The sequence below is a fragment of the Oncorhynchus mykiss genome, unplaced genomic scaffold, assembly GCF_013265735.2.
Source record: "Oncorhynchus mykiss isolate Arlee unplaced genomic scaffold, USDA_OmykA_1.1 un_scaffold_299, whole genome shotgun sequence".
NCBI lineage: Eukaryota > Metazoa > Chordata > Actinopteri > Salmoniformes > Salmonidae > Oncorhynchus > Oncorhynchus mykiss.
The window spans coordinates 171,005-185,813 of NW_023493749.1; the positions used below are offsets into that span (position 1 = coordinate 171,005).

The 14,809-nt window shown below is 46.9% G+C and overlaps 1 protein-coding gene across 1 annotated transcript in view; it reads left to right on the forward strand.

Moving 5' to 3' along the window:
- Positions 1-12,096, forward strand: part of LOC110514305 (receptor-type tyrosine-protein phosphatase mu) — a gene marked incomplete at its 5' end in the record, with an annotated part of 150,323 nt that extends 138,227 nt beyond the window's left edge. Inside the window, 4 exons of the mRNA XM_036973728.1 lie at positions 583-708; positions 6,540-6,703; positions 7,742-7,877; positions 10,405-12,096. Of these exons, the coding sequence (XP_036829623.1) occupies positions 583-708; positions 6,540-6,703; positions 7,742-7,877; positions 10,405-10,446 (468 nt within the window). The remainder of the gene's footprint in view (positions 1-582; positions 709-6,539; positions 6,704-7,741; positions 7,878-10,404) is intronic.
- Between the last annotated feature and the right edge of the window lie 2,713 nt (positions 12,097-14,809).

Sequence of the window (14,809 nt, forward strand, 5' to 3'; positions counted from 1 at the left end):
CCTTCATCAGTTCAATTCCAGATGGTTTTAAAGGTCTCAGCATTGTGTGCGGTCAGCTTTAGTGGAGCTACGTTTCGATGTTTGTTAAGTATATGTTCATGTCCAATTCACGTTAAAAAAAAAATGCATCTGATGATTTATGTACAGTGCCTTGCGAAAGTATTCGGCCCCCTTGAACTTTGCGACCTTTTGCCACATTTCAGGCTTCAAACATAAAGATAAGGTAGTTGGGGTCAGGTAAGATAGTTGGGGTCAGGTAAGGTAGTTGGGGTCAGGTAAGGTGGTTAGGGTCAGGTGTGTCAGGTAAGGTAGTTGGGGTCAGGTAAGGTAGTTGGGGTCAGATAAGGTAACTGTAGTTGGGGTCAGGTAAGGTAGTTGGTGTCAGTTTAGGTGGTTAGGGTCATTTGTGACAGGTAAGGTAGTTGTAAATATAAAATGTTTATATTTATCAAACCTTTTGCTTCCTGTTCCACCTGAAAGTTGTTATTTTCTCTCCGTATCCTTTCTGTGCGTTGTGTGTGCGGTGTGTGTGCGTTGTGTGTGCGTTGTGTGTGCGTTGTGTGTGTGTTGTGTGTGCGTTAGCTCTGTCCTCAGTACTGGCCAGAGAACGGCGTGCATCGCCATGGGCCAATCCAAGTGGAGTTTGTCTCAGCTGATCTGGAGGAGGACATAATCAGTAGAATATTCCGGATCTACAACGCAGCACGGGTACGCACACACACACACACCATGGCACTATGGGAAAATTAGCTAACACTCTCTACTAGCTACTCTGTGTAGCTACAGCAGTACAGGTAGCTTAACTGAACTTAACTGACCCCAACTAGCATACCTGTTCCCAACTACCTTACCTGAAACACCTGACCCCAACTATCTTAATCTGACCCCAACTAGCATACCTGATCCCAACTACCTTACCTGAAACACCTGACCCCAACTATCTCACCTGACACTAACTACCTTACCTGATCCCAACTACCTTACCTGAAACACCTGACCCTAACTACCTTACCTGATCCCAACTACCTTACCTGAAACACCTGACCCTAACTACCTTACCTGAAACACCTGACCCCAACTATCTCAAATGACACTAACTACCTTACCTGACCCCAACTACCTTACCTGACCCCAACTACCTTACCTGACCCCAACTACCTTACCTGACCCTAACTACCTTACCTGACCGCAACTACCTTACCTGACCCCAACTACCTTACCTGATCCCAACTACCTTACCTGACCATAACTACCTTACCTGACCCCAACTACCTTACCTGACCCCAACTATCTTACCTGACACACCTGACCCCAACTATCTTACGTGACCCCAACCACCTTACCTGACCCTAACTATCTTACCTGACCCCAACTATCTTACCTGACCCCAACTATCTTACCTGACCCCAACTACCTTACCTGTGCCCAACTACCTTACCTGACCCCAACTACCTTACCTGACCCCAACTATCTTACCTGACACACCTGACCCCAACTATCTTACCTGACCCCAACTATCTCACCTGACCCCAACTACCTTACCCGACCCCAACTACCTTACCTGACCCCAACTACCTTACCTGACCGCAACTACCTTACCTGACCCCAGCTACCTTACCTGACCCCAACTATCTTACCTGACCCCAACTACCTTACCTGATCCCAGCTACCTTACCTGACCCCAACTACCTTACCTGAACCCAACTATCTTACCTGACCCAAACTATCTCACCTGACCCTAACTCTCTTACCTGAACCCAAATATCTTACCTGACCCTAACTATCTTACCTGACCCCAACTATCTCACCTGACTCTAACTCTCTTACCTGACCCTAACTACCTTACCTGAAACACCTGACCCCAACTATCTTCACTGACCCCAACTATCTCACCTGACCCTAACTCTCTTACCTGACCCTAACTACCTTACCTGACACACCTGACCCCAACTATCATACCTGACCCTAACTATCTTACCTGACCCCAACTATCTCACCTGACCCCAACTCTCTTACATGAACCCAACTTTCTTACCTGACCCTAACTATCTTCACTGACCCCAACTATCTCACCTGACTCTAACTCTCTTACCTGACCCTAACTACCTTACCTGAAACACCTGACCCCAACTATCTTCACTGACCCCAACTATCTCACCTGACCCTAACTCTCTTACCTGACCCTAACTACCTTACCTGACACACCTGACCCCAACTATCATACCTGACCCTAACTATCTTACCTGACCCCAACTATCTCACCTGACCCCAACTCTCTTACATGAACCCAACTTTCTTACCTGACCCTAACTATCTTCACTGACCCCAACTATCTCACCTGACCCTAACTATCTTACCTGACCCCAACTACCTTACCTGAAACACCTGACCCCAACTATCTTACCTGACCCCAACTATCTCACCTGACCCTAACTCTCTTACCTGACCCCAACTACCTTACCTGACCCCAACTACCTTACCTGACCCCAACTACCTTACCTGACCCTAACTACCTTACCTGAAACACCTGATCCTAACTACCTTACCTGACCCCAACTACCTTACCTGACCCTAACTACCTTACCTGAAACACCTGACCCTAACTACATTACCTGAAACACCTGACCCCAACTATCTTACCTGACCCCAACTATCTCACCTGACCCTAACTCTCTTACCTGACCCCAACTACCTTACCTGACCCCAACTACCTTACCTGACCCTAACTACCTTACCTGAGACACCTGACCCTAACTACATTACCTGAAACACATGACCCCAACTATCATATCTGACCCCAACTACCTTACCTGACCCTAACTCTCTTACCTGACCCCAACTACCTTACCTGACCCCAACTACCTTACCTGACCCCAACTACCTGACCTGACCCCAACTATCTTACCTGACACACCTGACCCTAACTACCTTACCTGAAACACCTGACCCTAACTACCTTACCTGACCCCAACTACCTTACCTGACCCTAACTAACTTACCTGAAACACCTGACCCTAACTACATTACCTGAAACACCTGACCCCAACTATCTTATCTGACCCCAACTACCTTACCTGACCCTAACTCTCTTACCTGATCCCAACTATCTTATCTGACCCCAACTACCTTACCTGACTCTAACTCTCTTACCTGACCCCAACTACCTTACCTGACCCTAACTCTCTTACCTGACCCCAACTACCTTACCTGATCCCAACTACCTTACCTGACCCCAACTACCTTACCTGACCCCAACTACCTTACCTGACCCCAACTACCTTACCTGACCCTAACTACCTTACCTGAAACACCTGACCCTAACTACCTTACCTGAAACACCTGACCCCAACTATCTTACCTGACCCCAACTCTCTTACCTGAAACACCTGAACCTAACTACCTTACCTGACCCCAACTACCTTACCTGACCCCAACTACCTTACCTGACACACCTGAACCTAACTACCTTACCTGACCCTAACTACCTTACCTGAAACAACTGACCCCAACTACCTTACCTGATCCCAACTACCTTACCTGAACCCAACTATCTTACCTGACCCCAACTATCTTACCTGACCCCAACTATCTTACCTGACCCCAACTACCTTACCTGACCCCAACTACCTTACGTGACCCCAACTACCTTACTTGACCCCAACTACCTTACCTGACCACAACTATCTTACTTGACCCCAACTACCTTACCTGTTCCTAACTACCTTACCTGACCCCAACTACCTTACCTGACCCCAACTACCTTACCTGACCCCAACTACCTTACCTGACCCCAACTACCTTACCTGACCCCAACTACCTTACCTGACCCCAACTATCTTACCTGACCCCAACTATCTTACCTGACCTGAACTACTACTTTACCCCAACTATCTTACCTGACCCCAACTACCTTACCTGACCCCAAATATCTTACCTGACCCTAACTATCTTCACTGACCCCAACTATCTCACATGACCCTAACTATCTTACCTGACCCTAACTACCTTACCTGAAACACCTGACCCCAACTATCTTACCTGACCCCAACTATCTTACCTGACCACAACTACCTTACCTGACCCCAACTACCTTACGTGACCCCAACTACCTTACTTGACCCCAACTACCTTAACTGACCACAACTATCTTACTTGACCCCAACTACCTTACCTGTTCCTAACTACCTTACCTGACCCCAACTACCTTACCTGACCCCAACTACCTTACCTGACCCCAACTACCTTACCTGACCCCAACTACCTTACCTGACCCCAACTATCTTACCTGACACACCTGACCCCAACTATCTTACCTGACCCCAACTATCTTACCTGACCTGAACTACTACTTTACCCCAACTATCTTACCTGACCCCAACTACCTTACCTGACCCCAAATATCTTACCTGACCCCAACTATCTTACCTGACCCCAACTATCTTACCTGACCCCAACTATCTCACCTGACCTCAACTACCTTACCTGACCCCAACTACCTTACCTGACCCCAACTACCTTACCTAACCCCAACTATCTCACCTGACTCCAACTACCTTACCTGACTCCAACTACCTTACCTGACCCTAACTACCTTACCTGACCCCAACTATCTTACCTGACCCCAACTATCCTACCTGACCCTTACTATCTTACCTGACCCTAACTACCTTACCTGACCCCAACTACCTTACCTGACCCTAACTACCTTACCTGACCCCAACTATCTTACCTGACCCCAACTATCTTACCTGACACACCTGACCCCAACTACCTTACCTGACCCTAATTACCTTACCTGACCCCAACTATCTTACCTGACCCCAACTATCTTACCTGACTCCAACTATCTATCCAACCTGACCCCAACTATCTTACCTGACCTCAACTACCTTACCTGACCCCAAATATCTTACCTGACCCCAACTATCTTACCTGACCCCAACTATCTTACCTGACCCCAACTATCTCACCTGACCTCAACTACCTTACCTGACCCCAACTACCTTACCTGACCCCAACTACCTTACCTAACCCCAACTATCTCACCTGACTCCAACTACCTTACCTGACTCCAACTACCTTACCTGACCCTAACTACCTTACCTGACCCCAACTATCTTACCTGACCCCAACTATCCTACCTGACCCTTACTATCTTACCTGACCCTAACTACCTTACCTGACCCCAACTACCTTACCTGACCCTAACTACCTTACCTGACCCCAACTATCTTACCTGACCCCAACTATCTTACCTGACACACCTGACCCCAACTACCTTACCTGACCCTAATTACCTTACCTGACCCCAACTATCTTACCTGACCCCAACTATCTTACCTGACTCCAACTATCTATCTAACCTGACCCCAACTATCTTACCTGACCTCAACTACCTTACCTGACCCTAACTACCTTACCTGACCCCAACTACCTTACCTGACCCCAACTACCTTACCTGACCCCAAATACCTTACCTGACCCAAACTACCTTACCTAACCCCAACTATCTTACCTGACCCCAACTATCCTACTTGACCCTAACTATCTTACCTGACCCCAACTACCTTACCGGACCCCAACTACCTTACCTGACCCTAACTACCTTACCTGACCCCAACTATCTTACCTGACCCCAACTATCTTACCTGACACACCTGTCCCCAACTACCTTACCTGACCCTAACTACCTTACCTGACTCTAACTACCTTACCTGACCCCAACTATCCTACCTGACCCTAACTATCTTACCTGACCCCAACTACCTTACAGGACCCCAACTATCTTACCTGACCCCAACTACCTTACCTGACCCCAACTATCTAACCTGACCCTAACTATCTTACCTGACCCCAACTACCTTACCTGACCCCAACTATCTAACCTGACCCTAACTACCCTAAATACCTATATCTATATGTCTGTCTGTTTATGAAGCTATATCTATCTGTCTATTCACCTGTCTGTCTGTTTGTTAACCTGTATCCACCTGTCTGTCTGTCTGTCTGTTTGTTAACCTGAATCCACCTGTCTGTCTGTTTGTTAACCTGTACACACCTGTCTGTCTGTTTGTTAACCTGTATCCACCTGTCTGTCTGCCTTTAACCTGTATCTACCTGTCTGTCTTTTTGTTAACCTGTCTGTCTGTTTGTTAACCTGGATCCACCTGTCTGTCTGTTTGTTAACCTGTATCCACCAGTCTGTCTGTTTGTTAACCTGTATCCACCTGTCTTCCTGTTTGTTAACCTGTCTCTCTGTTTGTTAACCTGTATCCACCTGTCTGCCTGTTTGTTAACCTGTCTGTCTGTTTGTTAACCTGTATCCACCTGTCTGTCTGTTTGTTAACCTGTATCCACCAGTCTGTCTGTTTGTTAACCTGTATCCACCTGTCTTCCTGTTTGTTAACCTGTCTCTCTGTTTGTTAACCTGTATCCACCTGTCTGCCTGTTTGTTAACCTGTCTGTCTGTTTGTTAACCTGTCTGTCTGTTTGTTAACCTGTCTTTCTGTTAACCTGTATCTACCTGTCTGTCTGTCCAGCCTCAGGACGGGTACCGTATGGTGCAACAGTTCCAGTTCCTGGGTTGGCCAATGTACCGAGACACTCCCATGTCCAAACGCTCCTTCCTCAAGCTCATCAGACAGGTGGACAAATGGCAGGAGGAGTATGATGGAGGAGAGGGACGCACTGTGGTGCACTGTCTGTAAGTAACACACACACACTAACACACAGGGACATACACACACACTAACACATACACTAACACACAGGGACATACACACACTGTCTGCAAGTCACAATTACCTTCTACGGAGATTCTATTTTACATGGAGATGTTTCTCCTCTCATCTGTTGACCTAAATGTTTCTCCTCTCATCTGTTGACCTAAATGTTTCTCCTCTCATCTGTTGACCTAAATGTTTCTCCTCTCATCTGTTGACCTTCATGTCCCTCCTCTCATCTGTTGACCTTCATGTCCCTCCTCTCATCTGTTGACCTTCATGTCCCTCCTCTCATCTGTTGACCTTCATGTCCCTCCTCTCATCTGTTGACCTTCATGTCCCTCCTCTCATCTGTTGACCTTCATGTCCCTCCTCTCATCTGTTGACCTTCATGTCCCTCCTCTCATCTGTTGACCTTCATGTGCTCACTGCTCACTGCTGACTGCTCACTGCTCACTGCTCACTGCTCTCTCCACCACACTGTTCAATAGAGACGACTGGCGCTTTGAGCGCAAATTAATAATGTGGACTTCACTTCCACCACAACCCATTGCTTTGTCTCTCTCCAAAGGGAATTGTGTTAGCTCTATTCATTACCCTTCTATCTGAAACCATCTGAATGACAGAATACACCCCTTCTCTCTCTCTGTTTATCTGTCTTTGTCTTCCTCTCTCTCTCTCTCTCTCCCTCTCTCTGTTTATCTGTCTTTGTCTTCCTCTCTCTCTCTCTCTCTCCCTCTCTCTGTTTATCTGTCTTTGTCTTCCCCTATCTCTCTCTCTCCCTCTCTCTGTTTATCTGTCTTTGTCTTCCTTCTCTCTCTCCCTCTCTCTGTTTATCTGTCTCTCTCTCTCGCTCACTCTCTCCCTCTCTGTTTATCTGTCTGTCTTCCTCTCTCACTCTCGCTCACTCACTCTCTCCTTCTCTCTATTTATCTCTCTGTCCTCCTCTCTCTCGCTCACTCTCTCTCTCTCTCTCTCTGTTTATCTGTCTGTCTTCCTATCTCTCTCCTTCGCTGCAGTAACGGAGGAGGCCGCAGTGGGACGTTCTGTGCAATCAGCATCGTGTGTGAGATGTTACAACATCAACGTTCTGTAGACGTTTTCCACGCCGTCAAAACACTGAGGAACAACAAACCCAACATGGTCGACCTGCTGGTAGGAAACACATCCTGTAATCATTAACACTGCAGATGACCTACTGGTAGGAAACACATCCTGTAATCATTAACACTACAGATGACCTACTGGTAGGAAACACATTCTGTAATCATTAACCCAACATGGTCGACCTGCTGGTAGGAAACACATCCTGTAATCATTAACCCAACATGGTCGATCTACTGGTAGGAAACACATCCTGTAATCATTAACCCAACATGGTCGATCTACTGGTAGGAAACACATCCTGTAATCATTAACCCAACATGGTCGACCTACTGGTAGGAAACACATTCTGTAATCATTAACACTACAGCTGACCTACTGGTAGGAAACACATTCTGTAATCATTAACCCAACATGGTCGACCTACTGGTAGGAAACACATCCTGTAATCATTAACACTGCAGATGACCTACTGGTAGGAAACACATCCTGTAATCATTAACACTGCAGATGACCTACTGGTAGGAAACACATCCTGTAATCATTAACACTACAGATGACCTACTGGTAGGAAACACATCCTGTAATCATTAACCCAACATGGTCGACCTACTGGTAGGAAACACATCCTGTAATCATTAACCCAACATGGTCGACCTACTGGTAGGAAACACATCCTGTAATCATTAACACTGCAGATGACCTACTGGTAGGAAACACATCCTGTAATCATTAACACTACAGATGACCTACTGGTAGGAAACACATCCTGTAATCATTAACACTGCAGATGACCTACTGGTAGGAAACACATCCTGTAATCATTAACACTACAGATGACCTACTGGTAGGAAACACATCCTGTAATCATTAACACTACAGATGACCTACTGGTAGGAAACACATTCTGTAATCATTAACACTACAGATTACCTACTGGTAGGAAACACATTCTGTAATCATTAACACTACAGATGACCTACTGGTAGGAAACACATCCTGTAATCATTAACACTACAGATGACCTACTGGTAGGAAACACATCCTGTAATCATTAACACTGCAGATGACCTACTGGTAGGAAACACATCCTGTAATCATTAACACTGCAGATGACCTACTGGTAGGAAACACGTCCTGTAATCATTAACCCAACATGGTCGACCTACTGGTAGGAAACACATCCTGTCATCATTAACACTGCAGATGACCTACTGGTAGGAAACACATCCTGTAATCATTAACACTACAGATGACCTACTGGTAGGAAACACATTCTGTAATCATTAACACTGCAGATTACCTACTGGTAGGAAACACATCCTGTAATCATTAACACTACAGATGACCTACTGGTAGGAAACACATCCTGTAATCATTAACACTACAGATGACCTACTGGTAGGAAACACATCCTGTAATCATTAACACTACAGATGACCTACTGGTAGGAAACACATCCTGTAATCATTAACACTACAGATGACCTACTGGTAGGAAACACATTCTGTAATCATTAACACTACAGCTGACCTACTGGTAGGAAACACATTCTGTAATCATTAACCCAACATGGTCGACCTACTGGTAGGAAACACATCCTGTAATCATTAACCCAACATGGTCGACCTACTGGTAGGAAACACATCCTGTAATCATTAACACTGCAGATGACCTACTGGTAGGAAACACGTCCTGTAATCATTAACCCAACATGGTCGACCTACTGGTAGGAAACACATCCTGTAATCATTAACACTGCAGATGACCTACTGGTAGGAAACACATCCTGTAATCATTAACACTACAGATGACCTACTGGTAGGAAACACATCCTGTAATCATTAACACTACAGCTGACCTACTGGTAGGAAACACATCCTGTAATCATTAACCCAACATGGTCGACCTACTGGTAGGAAACACATCCTGTAATCATTAACACTGCAGATGACCTACTGGTAGGAAACACGTCCTGTAATCATTAACCCAACATGGTCGACCTACTGGTAGGAAACACATCCTGTAATCATTAACACTGCAGATGACCTACTGGTAGGAAACACATCCTGTAATCATTAACACTACAGATGACCTACTGGTAGGAAACACATCCTGTAATCATTAACACTACAGCTGACCTACTGGTTGGAAACACATCCTGTAATCATTAACACTACAGCTGACCTACTGGTAGGAAACACATTCTGTAATCATTAACCCAACATGGTCGACCTACTGGTAGGAAACACATCCTGTAATCTTTAACACTACAGATGACCTACTGGTAGGAAACACATCCTGTAATCATTAACACTACAGCTGACCTACTGGTAGGAAACACATTCTGTAATCATTAACCCAACATGGTCGACCTACTGGTAGGAAACACATCCTGTAATCATTAACACTGCAGATGACCTACTGGTAGGAAACACATCCTGTAATCATTAACTCCTAGGTTCAATGTCATGACAAGACGGCACAATATCCTGTCCGATGTGTAAATGTTTTACGTAGATCAGATCAGCGGTGAAGAAGAATACCAGCCCCTTGTTTTGTTCTTTCTGTTCTACAGGATCAGTACAAGTTCTGCTATGAAGTGGCTCTGGAGTACTAGAACTATGGTTAAACAGCAGACTGGGCCTGGATGCAGAACTATGGATAAACAGCAGACTGGGCCTGGATGCAGAACTATGGATAAACAACAGTCTCAGCCTGGACGCAGAACTATGGATAAACAACAGTCTCAGCCTGGACGCAGAACTATGGATAAACAACAGTCTCAGCCTGGACGCAGAACTATGAACGAAACGGGGGAGGGGGGGGGACTTTATAGACAAGACTGCAGCGTAGACCGACCTGTGTTTTTCATGATCGAACAACTGGAGCAGGACGAACACGCCTCCACAAATACAGACACACACGGCTCTGTCTTTCTTAGCAAGCTAGATGAGCTAGATGAGGTGACAGAGGTGAGGTGTACTAATGTCTCTATATAGTTCCACCAGTATCTGATCAGCTACCAGGAAGGATTCAGTCTCTATATAGTTCCATCAGTCTCTGATCTGCTACCAGGAAGGATTCAGTCTCTATATAGTTCCACCAGTCTCTGATCTGCTACCAGGAAGGATTCAGTCTCTATATAGTTCCATCAGTCTCTGATCTGCTACCAGGAAGGATTCAGTCTCTATATAGTTCCACCAGTATCTGATCAGCTACCAGGAAGGATTCAGTCTCTATATAGTTCCATCAGTCTCTGATCTGCTACCAGGAAGGATTCAGTCTCTATATAGTCCCACCAGTCTCTGATTTGCTACCAGGAAGGATTCAGTCTCTATATAGTCCCACCAGTCTCTGATTTGCTACCAGGAAGGATTCAGTCTCTATATAGTTCCATCAGTCTCTGATCTGCTACCAGGAAGGATTCAGTCTCTATATAGTCCCACCAGTCTCTGATCTGCTACCAGGAAGGATTCAGTCTCTATATAGTTCCACCAGTATCTGATCAGCTACCAGAAAGGATTCAGTCTCTATATAGTTCCATCAGTCTCTGATCTGCTACCAGGAAGGATTCAGTCTCTATATAGTCCCACCAGTCTCTGATTTGCTACCAGGAAGGATTCAGTCTCTATATAGTCCCACCAGTCTCTGATTTGCTACCAGGAAGGATTCAGTCTCTATATAGTTCCATCAGTCTCTGATCTGCTACCAGGAAGGATTCAGTCTCTATATAGTCCCACCAGTCTCTGATCTGCTACCAGGAAGGATTCAGTCTCTATATAGTCCCACCAGTCTCTGATCTGCTACCAGGAAGGATTCAGTCTCTATATAGTCCCACCAGTCTCTGATCTGCTACCAGGAAGGATTCAGTCTCTATATAGTCCCACCAGTCTCTGATCTGCTACCAGGAAGGATTCAGTCTCTATATAGTCCCACCAGTCTCTGATCTGCTACCAGGAAGGATTCAGTCTCTATATAGTCCCACCAGTCTCTGATCTGCTACCAGGAAGGATTCAGTCTCTATATAGTCCCACCAGTCTCTGATCTGCTACCAGGAAGGATTCAGTCTCTATATAGTCCCACCAGTCTCTGATTTGCTACCAGGAAGGATTCAGGAGCACAATGTTTTACACTGCAGTGTGTAATGTCTTATCTGAAATCCTTGTCCTGACTCAAAATCAACCCCTACACCCTACACCCTACACCCTCGCCCGTACACCCTCGCCCCTACACACTCGCCACTACAACCTCACCCCTACACCCTCGCCCCTACAACCTCGCCCCTACAACCTCGGCCCTACACCCTCGCCCCTACACCCTACACCCTCACCCCTACACCCTACACCCTCGCCCCTACATCCTACACCCTCGCTCCTACACCCTACACCCTCGCCCCTACACCCTCGCCCCTACACCCTCACCCCTACACCCTCGCCCCTACAACCTACACCCTACACCCTCACCCCTACACCCTACAACCTCGCCCCTACACCCTACACCCTCGTCCCTACACCCTCACCCTACACCCTCACCCTACACCCTCGCCCCTACACCCTCGCCCCTTCACTCTCGCCCCTACACCCTCACCCCTACACCCTCGCCCCTACACCCTCACCCCTACACCCTCGCCCCTACAACCTACACCCTCACCCCTACACCCTACAACCTCGCCCCTACACCCTACACCCTCGCCCCTACACCCTCACCCTACACCCTCGCCCCTACACCCTCACCCCTACACCCTCACCCCTACACCCTCGCCCCTACAACCTACACCCTCACCCCTACACCCTACAACCTCGCCCCTACACCCTACACCCTCGCCCCTACACCCTCACCCTACACCCTCACCCTACACCCTCGCCCCTACACCCTCGCCCCTTCACTCTCGCCCCTACACCCTCACCCCTACACCCTCGCCCCTACACCCTCACCCCTACACCCTCGCCCCTACAACCTACACCCTACACCCTCACCCCTACACCCTACAACCTCGCCCATACACCCTACACCCTCGCCCCTACACCCTCACCCTACACCCTCACCCTACACCCTCGCCCCTACACACTCGCCCCTTCACTCTCGCCCCTACACCCTCACCCCTACACCCTCGCCCCTACACCCTCACCCCTACACCTTACACCCTCGCACCTACACCCTACAACCTCACCCATACACCCTACACCCTCGCCCCTACACCCTCACCCTACACCCTCGCCCCTACACCCTCACCCCTACACCCTACACCCTCGCCCCTACACCCTCGCTCCTACACCCTCACCCTACACCCTCACCCTACACCCTCGCCCCTACACTCTACACCCTCGCCCCTACACACTCACCCCTACATCCTCACCCTACACCCTCGCCCCTTCACCCTCGCCCCTACACCCTCACCCCTACACCCTCGCCCCTACACCCTCACCCCTACACCCTCACCCCTACACCCTACACCCTCGCCCCTACACCCTACAACCTCGCCCCTACACCCTACACCCTCGCCCCTACACCCTCACCCTACACCCTCACCCTACACCCTCGCCCCTACACCCTCGCCCCTACACCCTACACCCTCGCCCCTACACCCTCGCCCCTACACCCTCACCCTACACCCTCACCCTACACCCTCGCCCCTACACCCTACACCCTCGCCCCTACACCCTACACCCTCACCCCTACACCCTCACCCTACACCCTCACCCTACACCCTCGCCCCTACACCCTTGCCCCTACACCCTCGCCCCTACACCCTCGCCCCTACAGCCTACACCCTCACCCTACACCCTCACCCTACACCCTCATCCCTACACCCTCGCCCCTACACCCTCGCCCCTACACCCTCACCCTACACCCTCACCTTACACCCTCGCCCCTACACCCTCGCCCCTACACCCTCACCCTACACCCTCGCCCTACACCCTTGCCCCTACACCCTCTCCCCTACACCCTCGCCCCTACACCCTACACCCTCGCCCCTACACCCTTGCCCCTACACCCTAGACCATTTCACCAGGTCAAATTCCTCGTACATGTAAATCAGGGTTTCTTGAAAGACAGAACAATCCAAAACTTTTTAGCACAAATATTTTTTTTCTTCCATAATAACAACATTTAAAATATATATTTTAATAATAAACCAAAGTATTATCTATCACACCTTCGTAAAGGAACAACCTCCTAATGACGACCTTTTTTTCATAGTAAAACTACTAACGAGTGTTTAATGGCCTTGTTTCCTTCTAACATTGTAGCTTGTTTAACTTTGTAATACAGATCTCAATGTCATTTTTTGTGTTTTGTTTTATACCACTGTATAATTCTCCAGGGTTCATTTCATTAGCATTTTTTTGAATGTTTTTCTAGATTAAGAAAATTAAACAAGATTTATAAAGTTAGGTTTATCCTGATTTTCACAGCACAGCAAACAGTTCAATAGTTTATTCCTATTTTACAGGACTATTATTAACATATTGTTTCAGAATATAAAATATAATATATGCATATACATATACTGTATATATACTGTATATGTCTTAAGTGGGATAGCAATAAGTGACGTGGGTGACAACAGATACTCAAAACAGACATTTATTTGTCTATAAAATAAAATAGAAGTTAAATACAAAAATGTGTAAAATTATTTTGTTTGAAAAATCCCTTTCAATAACATGATCAGATCTTTCAGATTTTCTGACAGAGTTGATGTTGTACTAATTTCATATTTTTTCCTAATTTAGTCAAGTGGTCTACTACGTAGCAATTTAGTTTTTTTTGCTCAATTGCTTTTTTTGGCTCTAAAACCTAATTAAATCTAACATATTTGAACTAAAAATCATATTCTATATTAATTGTATACCTTTATTTAACTAGACAAGTCAGTTAAGAACAAATTCTTATTTTCAATGACTGCAGGTTCAGGGGCAGAACGACAGCTCGGGGATTTGAACTTCGCAACCTTTAAGGTTACTAGTCCAACGCTC